Source organism: Bombus terrestris, chromosome 6 (genome assembly GCF_910591885.1).
Source record: "Bombus terrestris chromosome 6, iyBomTerr1.2, whole genome shotgun sequence".
NCBI lineage: Eukaryota > Metazoa > Arthropoda > Insecta > Hymenoptera > Apidae > Bombus > Bombus terrestris.
Genome location: NC_063274.1, coordinates 1102604 through 1121088, shown reverse-complemented (window position 1 = coordinate 1121088; position 18485 = coordinate 1102604). Strand labels below are relative to the sequence as shown.

General features: G+C 37.7%; 2 protein-coding genes across 6 annotated transcripts in view; one reads left to right on the top strand and one right to left on the bottom strand.

Annotated features, from left to right (window-relative positions):
• LOC100643512 (lysosomal acid glucosylceramidase) overlaps positions 1-6133 on the bottom strand; it is a 35474-nt gene extending 29341 nt beyond the window's left edge. For both annotated transcript variants that reach the window (XM_012319371.3, XM_012319372.3), the window contains exon 1: positions 5699-6133. The gene's annotated coding sequence lies outside the window, so the exon portion shown is untranslated. The remainder of the gene's footprint in view (positions 1-5698) is intronic.
• LOC100650509 (tubulin glycylase 3A) overlaps positions 1-18485 on the top strand; it is a 33572-nt gene that overhangs the window by 13014 nt on the left and 2073 nt on the right. Inside the window, exons 2-10 of one of the 4 annotated variants that reach the window (XM_048406382.1) lie at positions 14396-14458; positions 14741-15052; positions 15272-15383; positions 15600-15811; positions 15944-16351; positions 16603-16810; positions 16881-16971; positions 17295-17492; positions 17873-18132. In XM_048406382.1, coding sequence (XP_048262339.1) covers positions 14786-15052; positions 15272-15383; positions 15600-15811; positions 15944-16351; positions 16603-16810; positions 16881-16971; positions 17295-17492; positions 17873-18132 — 1756 coding nt within the window. In that variant the 5' untranslated portion in view covers positions 14396-14458; positions 14741-14785. Of the gene's footprint in view, positions 1-14395; positions 14459-14619; positions 15053-15271; positions 15384-15599; positions 15812-15943; positions 16352-16602; positions 16811-16880; positions 16972-17294; positions 17493-17872; positions 18133-18485 lie in introns of all 4 variants that reach the window. The other 3 variants (XM_048406381.1, XM_020867980.2, XM_048406383.1) reach the window with 3 other exon arrangements.

Genomic DNA, 18485 nt, shown 5'->3' with positions numbered 1-18485 from the left:
AAAAGTATCGCAATTTTTTATCAAAATCCATTTACAAATTTAGGAATTTGCCATTTATGGACGCGAATAAGATCGAGAGTAAGACTCCTAGCGAGTTAATTTATTCGTTGTTGCAAAAGCGAGAACCGAACGGTAGTATTAGTTGTAAACTTCGCAACTGCGTAGCTTCTACTCCAGTCTTGATTATTTATGGAGCTAGAAGTAGCTTTCTTCTAGAAGGAGGAATGCCTCGAACGTCAGGTCAGTTGGAAAGTTAATAACTTGCAGGATTAAGGGGTAGCTTGGCGAAGAAAAATTTAAATCCTTCAAATTTATTAGGAATTCCAGCACTTCGGAATATTTTATAACGAAGAACGAACGAGAAACGTTGAAGAAAATGAAACTCGATGATGCATTCTGATCTGATTATAGATTAAGCACAAAAGATGCGCAAAAGATTACAAAATAAAAAAGTAATATATTATATAGTCGATGTCGTTGAGAGAAAGGTAAAAAGAAAACGAATGGAACGAAATATAATTATTTTGATCCGTAACAACGTCGGAGTAACTTAGCGAAGAAATAAAGAAAAAAAGTAACTCCGAAAGAAAGAGCATATTACTTTCCCATCAAACTTCTTTGAATGCATAGAGTTACGATAGGAAAACTACCGCTGTTCGGTAAGTGAGGCGTGATATTGAGGATTTCTACTCTGCTGTAACAGCAGGAACACTCGTATGCTCTTTCCGTTTCCCGTGGTTCTGTCTTTGTCAGCGAAGTAGAGAGATAAATAAGATTCGACTAATTCTAGAGCAGAAATTCATCGATATTTTTTTTCTTGTATCACGATCGTGGCTTTTTCAGAGATTGTTTGCTCGTTAATTACTCCGTGAATTTTGCCCTCGCGTGGTATACACCTTGCATGCCGTTCCAATATCGCGCAGCTGTTTCGTAGAAGATTAGAGCAGCAAACTCGAAGGAAGATGCATGCGCAGAGATGCCGTATCTGGACACAACTATGCGAGCAAACTTACCGAGCACAATGTCCGGCTAACTGTACATCGAACGATGCGAACTGTGTAATGTTTACTCCAATATACCGGCAGTAGCAGTAGCAGCAGCAGCGGTAACTACGAACTGCATATCGTTGCTGTCGAAATTAAATTAGAAGACGAGTTGGCTCGAGTGTCCGAATTAATCGACAGCCACGTCTTCGATCCGCGTTCAAACTTTCGCGACTTTCGGTATCCGAGATCTTAGTTCAACGGCTAAAGCGTTATTTTCTATAGTTAAGGGTATAGTAAAAGTATTCGCAATTTTGTCTTCTATGATAACAATATTAGGTCGAAGAGTATGTATCGGAGAAGTTTACTTATAGAAAATAGTTTAAAAAGTTTGATCAACGAACGATTAAACACAGTGAAAGGACAGGTTCGTCGTATGTCACTTTTGTGCAATTCCCAAGTTCTTATCGACTAAATCCGTTTCGCTCTTGGGAGCCTCATAAGCGAAGGTGAGTGCGCGACAAAAATTCGATTAATCGTAAAATGTCGTAAACTCATAAAACGCAAGAAAGCGGTTAGAAGTAAGTAATGGAGGGTTAAAGAATTTATGGAAGTGATAAGTTGCCGGTCATAAAAGTGCACTTAGATCAAAGCTATAGTTTAAAAATTGTGTACAGGAAACGTTCTATGCGAGGAAAGTGACTATTCCATTACACGCTATTATGTTAATATTATTGCCATTGCCATTAAGATAAAGTATCGCGAAACGCGTCAAGCTTGTAGACCGTGGAATATAGAAGCGCGCAACTTGATAAGTCCAATTCTACATTCGTGCGATTTTCAAAGTTAAAAAACATAACTTGCTTGACTTACGAAAATCACAAAGAAACGAGAGTATATACGAAGAGAATGCGAGGTAGGCGCAGAAACACGCGAAGAAGATAGGAAAAATTGAAATTTTCAAGAGGTCGCCGATAACAGTAGAGAAAAGGAGAAGATGACATCGAGAAGGCCGTTGTTAACAGACGAAAGAGCACACTTCGCAGCATGCTAGCTCTTTGTTTCGTTAATCTGAACGGCGGTTCGTAGATAAAGCTTAGGTCGCTAGTTCTAAACTCGTCCATTGCTCAGGGCCGCTATGTCAGACTGTAGCGACAAGAGAAAGGAGAGAGTTATATTGTACTTAGTCGTATATAGCGATGCGAGGTGAAGCGAAGCAAGGTATACAAGGCCTACGACGTTGTTACGCCCTCGGCAACCTATTCAAACTTCTCACCCCTCACGATGAACATGCACGTATATCCGTGTGCCAATCATTACGAACTGTTCTTCTCCTTTCTCTATTCTCCATCCTCTTACACTTATTTCACTCTCGGTACCTTAGGTCTGTCTTTTGGTTTGACTTTCGTGGTCTTGTGAAACGTACTTGCCGTCTTCTCCCTACGTTCTCTGTGTACCATCAAAGTTATGCTAGCGTCTTTAATATATACCACCGTCTACTTTTTGCTATCTCTTGTCTTAGGAAGTGCTTTTACAAGTTGCTTTGAACATGATTTTCTTCGAAGAAAGAAGAAAAGAAAGAGAGAGAGAGAGAGAGAGAGGGAGTGGCAGAGAGAGAAGAGAAAGAGGAGGATGAAGGAAAGCGTATAAAGAAGAGAAGACCGTTAGTACCAATCTTTACTCCTGCTGATTCCAGAATGCTGGCAGGAACGAGCTTTACCTGGCTAACAACGAGTAGGGTTTCTACATTCTACTTTTCGATTTTTAACTTCAAATCTATTTTGTCGAAAATAGATCCAGACTTATAATCGAACGTCGCCTAGGCTTTCTATATATTTCCAACTGTTAACACTTTTATGATTGTTCATTCTTTATACATTTTTCACAATGAACGTAAGCATAACACATAGTCTGTTCCAAAAATAACAGAACTTTTTAAGAGTAAAGAAAACCAGCAACAACGTTAATACGAAATTTGTGTCATGTTGAAATACATCCTTATTTGGCGCATTAGTTGGCGATGTAGATCTTATCGTTGATCGCCACAGGAGGAATAGGTTTTCAACAAAATAAAATATTTTCCTCTTAAAACGATTCTCTCTGCTTTGTTATTTTTAAAAACTTTGGTTATTTTTCGGGGACAGTCACGAGGGAATGTTTTGTTTTTTAATAATTACAAACTACAGATATTTTATTAAAATTAAATATTTTTTCATATATATGTATTATTTTTGTAGATTAAAATTACTGTGTCTCAGACATAAACGTATGTTACCATACTTATCCGCACTCGGAAACGAGAAGTAATTACAACTGATTGTTCGTAAGTTTGCTACAATGGAAAATATCCGAATAAAGCCATCAAGAGGAAAGTTGGTTATGTCTTTTTCGTGTTTCGCGAGTTTCTTAATAGTCGCAAAGAAAAGAGTTTATCGAGAATCCTTTAGTTTGCCGCGATAAGTCCTTTGATGAAATTTATCATGGACTTAAGCGAACGACGTTGCTCTATTCCAACGGAAGTTTACCTCGAATTGTAATCGAGGCGTTGCATCGCCTTAACTCGCAGTTGCTTTACTCGCCAGCTTTAATTTGTTAAGAACATGTATCGATATATATCGACCAAATTAAACGATTCAATAACGTTTGCGAAAAGTTCCGATGCCTAACGTTCTGTAAACGTATTTGTGAGGAGAAAAGGGAAAACTTTGTTTGTATCGTAGTATAGAAGTATTAGAGATGTGGAAGAGAACTTCAAACAGTTACAAATACGTAGTTCAACGGTTAAGTTACGGTAACAGGTGATACGGTAAATGTTAAAACTCGAAGTTTAGATGAGAAAAATAATTTATCTTTGTGACATGACAGGAAACTAGAAGAGTTCAAAATGAATTTACAGAGTTTGTTGAAATTTATTTCCAACGTTTATCTTGTTCAACTTATCTTATTGCTCAAAGCGAAATGCATTGATACGAGGTCCCGAAAATAATACAACTAACGCATGGTAAGAGCGAGACTAAAAAATTCGTAGCCAATCTATTAAGCAAACATTTACATTTGACATACAGCTTTTTCAATTTCAAACTCCGATCGATAAATTTAAACTTCGTTCGTCGATATAAAACACTTGCATCGAATCGAGAAATTATTCGCTGTTGTAACGTGCAATTTTGTTATTTTTGGATGTATTTTCAATGTCTGAGTTAGAAAATCAGAAGGGATCGCTGTAAACTATCTAACTAATTATTACGATAACAAGCTTAACAATCCGATGGAAATCATAATCAAAAACAACGATATGGCCATAGTTAAACATTCGTACTTGTAAATGTTTTATACTTTATAGCGACTCAGCGATCAATGTTTAAAGCGGATGCCTATTTGCAAATGCTTTTACAGCATTTCACCGATTGATTTATCAGACCGATTGATTTATCAGAAACTGACGTGATAGGATAACTATATTTCCTTCTAAGCCTTCTTCATAGATCTGACTTATAAGATGACGTAAATCTATCTTTCCGGTGTTTACTCGAATACGTGGATGTTTGTTTATATATATATATATAAACGTAAATAAAAATAAAATATATATATATGTAAGTGATTGCCCGACTACATAATATTTGCTTCAAGCATCGGCTAAAGTTACGAACAAGCGTATTTCATACATTGAAATCGCGTGACGATAAACGTTCTTTTCCACGCTCTTTTCCAAAAGTGGAAGTTTTAAACGAGTACAGTTTTATCATCGATAAGAAATGCATAGCAATTGGTACAATTATCATCGAACGTAACGAAACGAAAAAGGAAAGAAATCGCTGATTCGTGAATTGAATCGTCGTAATCCAATAGTTAACCAAAAACGTTCCATGCGGAATGGAGAAACGATGCGCGATGCTGCGTTCCATGTCACGAAGTCCATTACTAAGAAGGTATTTTCGAAGAAAGCTAATAGATCAAGGGAAATGGGTTAAGGCGATGAAAGAGAATGGAGTATTCAGCTCGTCGATGCTTAGAGGCTCATGGTCGATAGATCACGCATCTAAGTATACTAAATGTCTCTTTTTCTCGTTCATAGGTTATTGAACTACGGATGCTCTTTTTAGCGCGGAATACACTTATCAAGTCCGATGTCACGGCCAGCGGGCATGTAATATGTCACACTTGAAAACGGAGATGCGACCGTGTCGTCGTTTGCACGCACTATGTACATATAGATACCTACTGATTTTTCACATCGTTTACTGCAAATGTATTTTTCTTCCTTATAGTTTCCACGGAAACAAATTCTTGCGAATTTAGTCGGAACCATTAATTGGCGATTAAGAACAGAAGTTTCTTTGGTAATAACCGGATAATAGCCTTCCACTGAATAAGATTTTGTCTATCCTCCAACTTAAATTTTCGACTACGTTCGTTCAAAGTTAGAATCGTTCGTATAATAAGCCACGAGCGATTATCACAACGTAGATTCGTTTTTATAAATAAATCCGTCTCTACTAGCGTGAGAATAGAGAAGATATTTATGAAAATATAGTAATTTACGACAGTGTGTACATACTTACGTTAGTATCGTAGCGATATTGGTTATCGTGATATTCCTTATCAAGTTAATGGATAAACTTTATACGAAATATAGAAAGACAAAAGAACGAAAAAGAGAACAAGAAAACAAGCAAGTACCAGCCAATAAACGAAATATTGCGATTTCTTACCTCGGTCTCTTTCTTACGATGACTAATTTTGGGCCAGACTCCTTTATGAAGTAATAATACGTACGATGGAACTTATCCGAGCACAAGCACGATAACTTCACGAATCGTCGGTAGCGAGCCGTATTCTCAATTTATATTTTATATTTTATATTGTATCTAATTTACATTTGTTCTACTCTAGTTTAGACGTCGCAATAGCAACGTGACTAAAACAAGATTTTAATTGTTGATCCATCATCGGTTTGTTCGTTTTAACGGGGTGTTGTATTATTTGAAATCTAATTATTCCGATAATATTAATTTATCAGACGGTTACTCCTGGAAAGTTCACCAAGTTGTTGCGCTACAATGATCGAAATATTTACTTTAGTTCTGTCGGATGTTCGTTCACGCGTTCGTTACACGATCTTAGTATGAGCATTGCTACTGCGTAGAGTGGACTACCACGAGGTCGTTTATCTACAGAAAGGTTGTACTCACACGTACATGTGTATATGTCTACTATCAGATACGTCAATGCTCTCAATGCGAGTAACGTCTCGATAGATGCAGACGAGCTTACGACCGTCCCAATTTTTTGTGGAAAATTTTACATTCTTCTTGTGGAACGTCAGTCTGTGAAAACCTTGTGAAAACTCCACGCGCGCCCGATATATTAAGAAAATGGCCGAAACATTTAGGACGAATAATCCGAATCGATCAGGGGTCTCTGTTAGATACAGAAGAATCGTCGATGCATCTTCGATTTTATCGGTAATTTTATCGATTTGTTTCTTCGAGCGTAAATAAATAATATCGGACAGAATAAAAATTTCGTGAAAATTGAAATATACCTTGGAAATGAATCGTCAGCTATGGTGGAACAAAGTATTTCGTAGTAGCTGGAAAAAACTGAGCACGCTTTGCTTAAATACTTTCACTGAAAACGGTACTAATAACAGGAATGATTACGTTTCGTTTATAGAGTACAGGACGCGGAATACAGACGCGGGTCAGAGTTGTTTGTATCTTTTTGTCGTCTGCAAGAATAACGGGGGAAATCTCGTGAGAAGCCATTTCAACGAGGAGGAGAGTTATTTGTGCCTGAAACACGTGACACCGGCAATCCGAAGCGAAATGCAAAAGGTACAATTGCAAGAATAATTGCCGACTCGTTTGTTTTCTCGGTTCTTAAAATGGGATCATTACAAAGTACTGCTTACTTTCGTGGCAGAGAAAGAGAAACGAAGAGACAAGTAGGCGGAGAGTATGTTTTTCTCACGTAATTAGCCACTTCGAGCAAGAAACGACTCTGGATAGGAAAGGAAATGGTTCTGTCGGGAACACGAAAGGAACGTTTTTGCTGAAAAAAAAAAGAAAAGGGAAAATAATTAACCGTACTTTTTTCATCGTATAAACACCTCTTATTTCTTAAAGTCCTATCCGGGGTTTAAACATTTCAACTCGAGGAAACGAAGTGGTATCTTCTGCGCTTTTAAGCTAATAGAAAAACATTGTAAATATAAAACAAGCAACTAAAATGTACGAAGCGTTTTTCCAAAGAAATTATCGAGTCCGACGTACGAGTTGGTTTATAAACTTGGTCCCGGTGAAGTTGAAGAATATAAAAAGCATCGAACGCGTAACCGGCCTAACGGTGAATAATTAAGGCGCTTTGCGTCGAGATGTTTTAAACAACGCTGACGTCTTTTAAAAAAAATCTAGTCGACGTTTATTCGACCAAATGTTTTAAAACCACGATGGAAATGGGAATAACTTTAGAAGGCAACAGAAAACTTTACTAAACCCTTAAAGTTTTCAAGTATGGACGTTGATGCCGGAATTTATCACCATCTTTTTATCACGACAGCAATGAACTGATCACGTGTTTCAAGTACGTGACTGCAATGTAAACTTCTCAATGCCGAAACTTTATCGAGTCGGACAAATTTTGGGAAATTTATCCAAGAACTACATATCGCTCTATGACTGTAGAAGGAAACGAGATTACAGGCTTCGGCTTTGATCACCTGCTCATACCCTCTGAGGTTGTTTCCGATCGATAACCGGATTTCGAGATAGTATTTTAATCGTAGACCGTTGCAGTTTCATCGGATATTACATGTAATCATATCTACAGCATCACCGTCCGGTATTCGTGCGATTAAACCATCTTTGTAAGTTACATACTCGATGTTGTCCCTTGACGATATTGAAGCAATATATTTTAAACGATAAATTACGATAAATTGCAAAAAGGAAACAAAAAAACGTTGTCTCTTTTGGAAAGAATGTGAAAATTACACGGACTGGAAGTAGGCGCGTGAAATAAGAGAAAAGTATTGGTACCCGAAACGATACAAGTATGGTAGAAGATAGAAACTTTACCGGCAGAGTTTGAATTCGTTCATGTTAGGCGGAAGTAGAGCAACGGAAGGCAAAGTAGAGCAGTTCCCGGAGAGAAATAGTTCTCAAAGAAATATCTACTATGTAATACATGACTTTGCTTTAAATTGTACAAAGGCCCCTTTAGCGATATAACATTTGATGCGAATACGCGTACTCTTCGGTGCTGCAATCTGTAATACACTATGTTTCCCTTTGAAAAATATGTACAGAGTAGGTCTCTAGGTAAAGGTACATACGTATATGACACGTTGTTCGCATATGCAAAATTCTACATAAAAATATACGTATGTATATATAGAGAAAATATATATGTAATGGACATAGTATAAATAACTGATTTGACCGTAATTTAATAATGCAATATATTATATCGTTCGATATAACGTTGATATACGTGGAAAATAAAGACAAAAAAGGAAAATTTAGAAAATCATACAAGTGATCGTGTAAAGAGCGGCAGTTCTCGTTGGATGCGTCTCTAAAATGTTTGCAATTGGAAATCAAAATACGGAATATCACGGTATTCTTCGTATTGATATGGCTACAAATTTCGAAATGCTTGTGCTTATTAATCGGTTTGTAAATTACCTCTATCCAGTTTGCTTGTTAAACAGCGATACGCGCACGAAAAACCTACCATTCAATCGCGATTAGTGGACTTCTCTATCGAACGATGGTATATTTCCCTCAAATAGATTATAGAACGATCCAATAATTCCATTACACAGGCTAGTAACGGTATAAAGCTTCTTCTTATACTGTCATCGTCGCTCGTGTCATTCGAATATCGGTATTCGTACGAATCTCAACTTTTTACATTACCAATGGTTTACGATACAAAACAACTTTGTCGAAAGAAATTCTAGTCTACTATTCTCTTTCCAACATTTTTTTTAGCGGCAGAATTTTTAGTCACAAACTAAGTACATACTGGTTGTTTATCTTTGGAGTTCGGTCTGATTTTTATAGCGGCTGTATAACGTCCTTCGATACAATGATCGAGCGATACAGGTTACGATCTCCAAATTTCAAAGATGTACTTTCTCTGACACCGTTAATGCCGTTATGAATGCTGTAATGTGATAATTTTTCAGCGAAGATATCGCGAACGAGTGTTTTCCCAGAATGATGGTCACATTTCGATGACAAAAGAAACGAGGAGAAAAAAAAGAAGAGAGAAAAGAAGAATAGAGAAGAGAGAGAAAGGAGAGAAAGTTTGAGGTGAAACGCAAAGAAACGAAGCTGCAACAGCTATACCAGCGCCACAAGCTTAACCGACAAACTTTGTAACTTGTTTCTTCGTTGAAAATGCATCGTGCAAGATCTACAGACATCAGAATACAAATACGAAAGTACTGTAGCGTTTTGAAACAAGATTGAATCTTGTAATAAGATTTACGTAACTGTTTAGCGAGTCTATTTTCGTGCTGTGCAATGTGCTGTAGAAAATTCTTATTTCGCAAGTTGCGTCGCATCGTGAGAATCCGCCGGCAGACAAGCGATTTTCCGAGGTACGGTATGTCGCGTTGCTTTTTCTCGTAAATGTTAATTGCATCGACTCGACGAATTCTTGTGGTTCGCGCGAGTCGCTCCATGAGCCGCTGTTTATCGTTTACACGCTATACTATACGATAAGTAGTTAGACCGCTTTAAGTTCCAACCATGGAAAACCAAAACTAGTTTATAAAGTAAACTTTTAAGTAAACTTTGTGGCTCGTTTCTTCTTCAGGAGTACATAATTGCTAAGAAACTTTATAACAGATGAAATAAATATACGTGGTAACTAAATGGATCTTTAGAGTAAGGACAAGTAACGATGTTTTGGCTTAACAAGTAATATTCAATACAACGAACTGATTACAATACTGTCGTACGTCTTATTATCACACTCGGCTCTCAACTTCCCGATTCATACTCTTCGGCTCCTCCACTCGCACTCTCCGGCTTCTGCACTCACTCTCTCTCTGACTTCTCAACTATAACACTGCCTCTAGCATCCCTTTGTCTTTTTTCGCCCCATCACGCATGTGTTCCGCAAACACCCGTGGCCAGGGTCACGTAGGCTTTTTCTACGAAACTATTCCATCGAAGGACCAACGACACATTGATGGGCCCGACGACGCCTCGGTACTCGCGACATTGTTTATGGTTCGATCGATATCTTAGGCCTTTTTGTCCACGATATTACATATATACAATGCGAAATTATACGTATAACTTGACTCAAAGATAGAATATATACGTACAGGGTTTTCATTTATATGAAAGTATTCGTAGATCGCTCTACTTCGGAAAATAGCTTATCGATCAGAGACGCATTATCTTTTCAAAATCATAGATGTTATTTCGAATAGAATTCTATTCGTTCTTTGGTTCGAAAACCATTGGTCATGCGGAATAACTTCATCGGATCAGAAAGTTGATTGTATTTCTCGTATATCGTCGCGTATTATGTCAAAAGGATTTTTCATCTACGTGGTTTGACGTTTTTGAAGTTTTGTGGTATCTATATCGCTTAAGAGCGTTGCTATTATGTCACGAAGACGATCGCAAGCTTCTATAATAGATTATTTCGAAAAATTTCCATCGTCCCGGCGTGATAAATCTGAACTTTCCGTAATAATAGGGTAAGACAACGAGAATGAATGATCGGAATAATTCAATCGTCGACGTAAGAGACAGAAAATAACAAAATGATATGCGTTACTTACGACGCTAGTAAACGCGATGCCTTCGATAAACATTGAAATAACAAGAGGAAGTAACGGGAGGAGCGAACAAGAAACAGTCGGTGCAATTCTTGATCCTGACCACTTAACCTTCTTAACTTTAATCAATATATTTCAGACCGGTCTTCCATAATTAGAATAATGGAAGGTCTAATAGAGGTTTCTATGCGAATAAGGACGTAATTGTGGATGGAAAGTTTAAAAGCATTCCTGGTGCCTTTGGTGATTAGAGAGTGCAGTGGGCGCGGTTACTTAGCTAGTTAACTCGTTCGCTCGTGCAGCAAGTCGAATCGAAAGCACGTTTCGCTGGCACGATTTCCACCCTCTTGGCTACCAGACAGTCATTTATAGCCAAACGTAACGGATTTCCAAATATCATTGTCGGATGTCTATACCTCATTATATGCGTGTTCACTTATATGTATATCCTGGCAACGTGCATTTCGAACAAACAAAATTTCATTTTTTATCATAGATATGTACACATATACTCGCAAATCGGTTGCTTGCGTGTTTCGAACAAGTTTGCTTTCGTCTAGACGCAGTGGCATATTATACGGATTATATTAAAACGACGTGCAAGGATGATAATTATATTGAATATTATTTATTTCTAAAACTTAAAATTATAGATTAATTCGAAATAATGATTTTATTTATTGAGAGATGGAGAAGGGTGAAAAGATAAAATAAAGATGTAGATTTTATGGTAACGAAGAAAGTTCTGTCGTTTTTCGGAGTGCGAAATGTATAATAAAGTAATTTTATTCGTTAAAATATTCACCTTTAGATCGAGTTACTCTTTCACTATGGGAAGGACGATGGGAAGGTAATTAAAAAATATTACCTTTCTAGAATTCAGAATTTTTATCTTCGAAAAATTGACACGCCTTCTTATTTATAGTCGTATCGTTTATAAATTATTTTTCCAACATATGATTATCCAAAGATCGAAAGAGGTAATAAAAGTTGCCATCCCAATATCTTGCAAAAATAAAATTTCTCGACGATTCGCTAAAAGTGACTGTTTTTAATTCTTAAGTTTGTCACGTAGTGTTTCTAGTTGCGCAATGCACAAGTTCGCTGTGAGAGTTTGACCGGAATTCAAATATTCGTGGCGAACAATGTCTCGCGTAGTCTACCAGATACGCGCGAGCAACAGAATTTTTGGTTACCATATTATGATCGAAATTAATAATATTAAAATCGGTCGTTTCATCAGAATTCTTCAAATAATTGTATCATAATTCTATAATCTTCTATAATATGTATATGTGTGTGTGTGTGTGTGTATGTGTGTGGATAATATTTTTAATACTAGTGGCAAATACGAGCTCAAAGGTGGAGGTATTTTAACGTTTTAAATTGCCCATGACAGGAATGTTCAGCCGTATGATGCGATATATCGCGGATGAAATTGTTCGGTAGTGTGAATTCAACTGAATTTTAATAGGACCACAGTGAAATGTTAGATAGATGCGTGGAATTTACGAGCACTTACCAATCGAATGTACCGATGCTCGATCAAGATAAATACATAGCATGTAAAAAGACTTTTCATGTTCCACCAATAAATTCAGAAATACCTTTATTAATCTTTTATCGAATACTAGTAATTTAGACACGCGCCAACGCGACCAACTATTGGTATTATTTTTTTCGGATACTTTGGCGTATCGCGTGTGAAGTAAAATATTCGAACGGCATGAAATTACGCTGACAAATGGATTATTTGTAAAAAGATACGTTGTTTTAAATAATGCACCAATACGATGAAAGAGTACATGCGAGTTTCGCTAAACATATGGAACGTAGCGTTGACAGTACTAATACACTGAATTTCGTTGCAGTCATGAACGATATCGATGTACAAAATATTTCAGTGTATCGAGGAAATTGGTATTCACAGATATCGTTTTTTTTTCTACATATATGTTTCATGCCCCTAGAAATAAACATACATACGTATTTACACAAGAGCATATTTTACGTTTAATGCAAATTTTGTGCCTGCTATGCATCATACAATTTTCTGCTTTTTTTCAGATTTTTGCCTTTATACCGCGATTCATAGAGTTACTGGTTAAAAAATTGCAAACAAACGATATAACGACTGTTAGCTAGCAATTAACATTGTGTACATAGTCGTTGGGAAAATGGAGAAAAAGTAGAAGATCGGATAAATGCAACATGTCTGACATTTGACACATCAACAGAAATCCATAGATAGCAGAAACCAAACCGTTCGGAATAGGAGAACCGTGAAATAAATTTTAGAGTTTTACTTTACGTTGAGATCTATCGCAAAAATTTCTCCAGTTCAAAGTCAAGATATCACGATACATAAAACATCAATGAGGAAACGTTTAATGAAATATCGCGGATCCATAAAACTTTGTCAAAACGTTCACTACACAAACTCACGCAGTGTACGAGCAGAAAATTTCCACGAAGTATCGCAAAGTATTTTTACTATAGAAAGAACATAGATGTCGGTTTTTAAACGATGAAATGAAGTTTATAATTTCGAAATTTTTCGTCGCAATTACGGCAAACGAGAATAAATATGGCAAGTATAGCGCGTGTACATCGTACATGTAACATGATAAAAGTTACCAAAAAAAAAAAAAAAAAAAAATAGACAAATTTCATATACTTGCAACGTTTACATAAGAATGAAAGAAAATGGTCGTTTTCTATAAGTATATTAATCGCATAGTATGCAAACGCAACGTTCCATTATATTTCATTTACTTTCCCTTTGCAGTGTAAACAAGCCTCGACTATCAAATACCTTTATATCGGATATACTTGTATCAGCCTTGTACATGATACGTGATATATGATGTACGTTAATTTAAAATTATAGTCGATATCGATAATTTATCGATAATACGCGACAAAGGGAGGGAAACAGAGTGTGATATAACATAAAATACTAAACAGTATTATGTATTATTAAATCCATAAATCTATAAATTTACCTTTGTGTCGTAAATTACATCGTTATTTTCATAACAGTTGTTACACGTATGAAAATTATAACGACATTTGTGTAGTATGCGAAGAATATATTTCGGTGACCGCGCGTTATTAAATATCGATTGGTTTCGTTATTTATTATCTTCTAATTCGATTGAAACAAGTATTGTAATATAAATTGGCACAAAATTCTGGAAAGATAACGACGCAACTTCTTCGTAATAATTTAGTCATGAATTTACTTCACTAGTCGAAAGAAGGATACATAATGTTAGTGTTAAATTAATATGGCCCTTTAATAAGGGCAAAAACCGGTTTCTCCAAAGTTGGTTGCATGAGAGGTTAATTACTTAGGCGATTAAGCTTGCCAGACAATAAGGCGGCCGGGTTAAACAAGCAGATTGATCGATTTAGCCTTTCTCGTTTCATTCGCTTTAGCGTTCAAAGTGTACGCCCATCGACGAATATTTGCATTGTTCCTAAACGTTCTTCTCGAGTCGATTTTTCTTTCTGTACACGCCGAATATTTCTAGCGTTTACTTCAACTAGATAATTTATTTAGTTTCCCCAATTAACGCCACTTTTGCGATTTATCTAGGAATTGACCTAAAATAGCTGTCTCGATTCGCGACGAAACTATGGATTTGCCGCCTGATTTAAGGTACGTATCTCGTTCCGAGAAGCGTAAAAGTTTTCGATGTCTCTATGTTTAACGAACGACCAAGTTAGGTGATCCGGTTAATCAAAGTCGAACACGATGATTAAATCGATCACTGGATAGAAGAAGGTATAAAATTCAGTAGATATCGTGTAATAAATTAGAACGTTTCACCGGTCAAGGGACATTAGGACCGCGAAAGATTTAGCGACTACGGATTCCACGAACGAGGATAAAGCGAGCCACTCCTACTGCAAATTAACTTCTTTGCTCTGTCTGGAAAAGAAGGAAAGTCCAGTGAATCCGTACAATCGAGTGGACTGGACGAAAATGAACTCAAAATGGCCACTTCCGGACACGGACGACAATGAGATCAATGCTGTTAACAGCCTGCCACAACTTGACTGCGGTGCGTTCCCGAAATCCTACATGGACGCGTGTTCTTGTTGTCCTCGGCAGATCTTTGACAAGCACGATACCGACACCATCAACAACTACAGGAGTATCGTGCTCAAGGACGACGATTGCTGTAAGACTCACTGGACGAGGAAAGAGCGTTATCAGAAAATTAAAGCGAAAGTCGACAGAGCTATTAAGGTAGGCATCAGATCCGTTTGCAAGGAAAATGTTTCAAGATTTTGAAATTCCGATCGGATGTTATCGGATTGTCCGATAACGTTCGAACGTTAATAAACGAACATATACATATTCGTTATAACTATTCGATAGATTATCCAGATCCGAATAGTCTTAGATAGAAATTCGCGTATTACAGTAGTTTTAAGATACTTTGAAGCACGTGCTACCGTGTTTCAGAGGCACAAAATATTCCTGATACGCGGTGAGTTACCGAAATTGAAAGAAGCTCTGGAGAAAAGGGGTTGGGTACAGAAATACGAAGCTACAAAAACAAGAGCTGTACCTTATGGTTAGTTTCCTTGCCTTTCTTAATCAAATCCTTTTCTTTACATTCTACTTCCTTTAATTAAAAATTGGCCACATAAACTCTGACAAAGTGTCTATTATAAACAGCTATCATCTTTCTGATCCGAGTAATATCGTCAAAATTGAACTAGTCACAAAGTTTTTACTAAAAACTAAACGAACTTTCATTTTCGTCTGAAATCCTTTCTTCGACTTTTAGGCAGCGTAGCCAGCTTAGAAGCAAGATCGTTGGGCGATTTGACCCAACCGGACGGTACTTTAAACGAGAAGGCGGTAATTTTCGCTTTATTACGTCACAAATCGCCAGACTTTATATGGGACTGTCGGAACGACTTTGTCGATTGGCATCGTGGCTTGAGTAACAATATCATTCTCAACAGATATCAAAAACCTTTCGTCTACACTTCCAAGGTTAACATGGATAATTAGATACGCGAGAATCTTCGATACATCGTACAAGATGCGAAATATATTAATTAAGCTCGATCGAACTTTAGTTCGCTGCGAACTAGACGAAATATTGACGATCACGAAATAATGTAGCTAGGAATGGCTCGTTTGTTGGAGGAAGCTCACTGGCTGTACGAGAAGGACGTGTCGTCGGTATTATTCCCTCGAAGTTACAACCTGAGCAGAGAGCCGAAAGCCTTTCTCGATGATTTTCGTTTGACCGCCGCCGCTGGTCTGCTGAAATGGTTCGTCGGAAGAATGCAGGATGGCCAGGGTTTCTCGGAGTCGGGACATCGGCCGATTCTAATGAGTCGACTGGAGTTTGCCATAAAACGCTGCGAGGAATTTATCGCCCGTGAAATCCACCAAAACATAGACAAAGACTTTGTGACCGAGTTTTCCGAAGAGGAATGGAATTCCTTTTTGGACGATTATACCGCAGCCGTACACGAGGGAGCTGGAATCGAGACCACCTCGGAAAAAAGTCGAGATCAGCTACAAGTACGATACTCGTGTACTTTTCTTTTCTTTTCTTCTCTTCTCTTCTCTTCTCTTCTCTTTTCTTTTCTTTCCTTTTCTTTTCTTTTCTTTTCTTTTCTCTTCTTTGCTTTCGCTTACGTAGTACCATCTTAAAGAATAGACGATCCGTTTCCGAGCGATTTCTTGCTTTTAAATTAAAAACGCTGGCAATCTCGATTCGATGCAACAAATTTTGAATCTCGCTACCGCGAATTTTCCATTACATCGTTTAGAAATATCTAGAGGCGACGAATCCGATACTGGCAAGATTGAAAGAGATAGATCCGCAATACGAATTAAACGGAATGAGAAATATATGGATATTAAAACCGAGCGAACTTTGTTGCGGTACGGGAATCAGCATATCTCACAGTTTAAAGGATATATTTCGAAAGATAAAAAGCAGACCAAAGGATTACTTCATTGTTCAGAAGTACATCGGTAGGTAAAACGGTTAATCGTTTAAATTTTATACCTTTTCGCGTTCTCATCTTTTTCCTCTTAATTTCAGAACGTCCGTTATTGATTCACGATACGAAATTCGACATAAGGCAGTGGTATTTGGTTACAAATACATTTCCCATGACAATATGGGTGTTCAAGTAACTAAATTTCCGATTTTACAGTTCCGCTGTATTTCGAACGTCTAAACGATATTTGTAGCGAAGTTTGTATCACATGTTTTAATCGAGCCATCGGAAAATAATTTTCCATCTCGTGAAACGTATGCTCGCATAGCTATCCGTGAATCTCGTGTGCGCAAATAAAAGAACACGCAATACGTTATACGTACGTTATAGGTCTACGGAGAAATCTGGGAAAGGGATTTTGTTAGAGAAAAGAACCTTGAAAATTATTCCGAAAGAATCTTCTCGATGGAGATTCCATCAAAGAATTTTCTCGATCCTTTTCTATCCTTTTCCAGGGAAGGACTCTTACGATTCAGCTCGAAACCCTACACTTTCTCAACTTATCACGAAGCGATTCATATCTGCAATACCGCCATTCAGGAGAAATACGACGAGGAGAGGAGGAGACGGAGGAAACGTGGAAATTCGGAGGAAGTCGTAAAATCGATTCGCGATCAAGGATGGGACTGCGAGAAGCTGAACGAATATTTAAAGTAATCTCTCGACCGGTCTATTCGTTGCGAGGAGCAGTTTCGGTTATCCGTTCGTTACGGTCGATAGCGTTTGATGACTGCGAGATCGATAGGTTTGATCAAACGTCGCCCAAATATGCTCAGAATCTGTGTATTTTCTTCTCGGGTAATCGTCTCTGCCCGTCTGTCGTTCCTTTCGCCATTATTTCCACGAGCATAATACTTTGCTTACTTACATTATTTTTTTACTTTCTCGCTATCGTTGTTCGAAAGATTTTGGAATTTGCAGCGATCTAGCGTAGAACATAATCGATAAGTTTGCTGTATCTTTTGGAAAAGATATCTGTTAATTTTCATCGGTAGAGATATTCAGTGGCTAACGCAAAGGTCATAATTGTCAGGCAAACGGGGCTCGACGGCGAACCCTATTACGACAAGATTTATACGAAAATGTCGGAAGCCATAGTTCTGACGATGCTGGCCTCCCAGGAGCACATGGACAGACGACGATGTAGTTTCGAGCTATATGGGGCCGATTTCGTCGTGATGGAGGACCTCTCGGTTTGGTTGATCGAGATCAACACGAATCCCCGGATGCATCCTCCTAGCTCGAGAATTACCAAACGCCTCTATTCCAATGTTCTCGAAAGCTTGGTGAAAGGTTAGCAAACTACCATCTATAGGGTAACGTAGAGAGAAGCAAGTTGTCACAAACCGAGACTGCGGGTGAAAGTTTCCGAGGATAGTGGCCGGGACAAGTCAACGAGACGGTATATGTATTCCGGTTTCCTCGCGAATGCACGAACCAGCTTTTCGAATCGTTTAGTATCGACTACTGTGTTCGAGTTTCCAGATTTCGATTAAACAACTCTGCTTGTCAGGTATACGAGTCGAGAGTACAACCCCCTACTGTTTTCACTAAAGCGAAAACATCTAATTCTTTGCGTACGTTTGAAAATATCTTTCTGTCGAAATACAGGCTCAATTGTAGCCGCGTCTGTCAAAAAACCATCA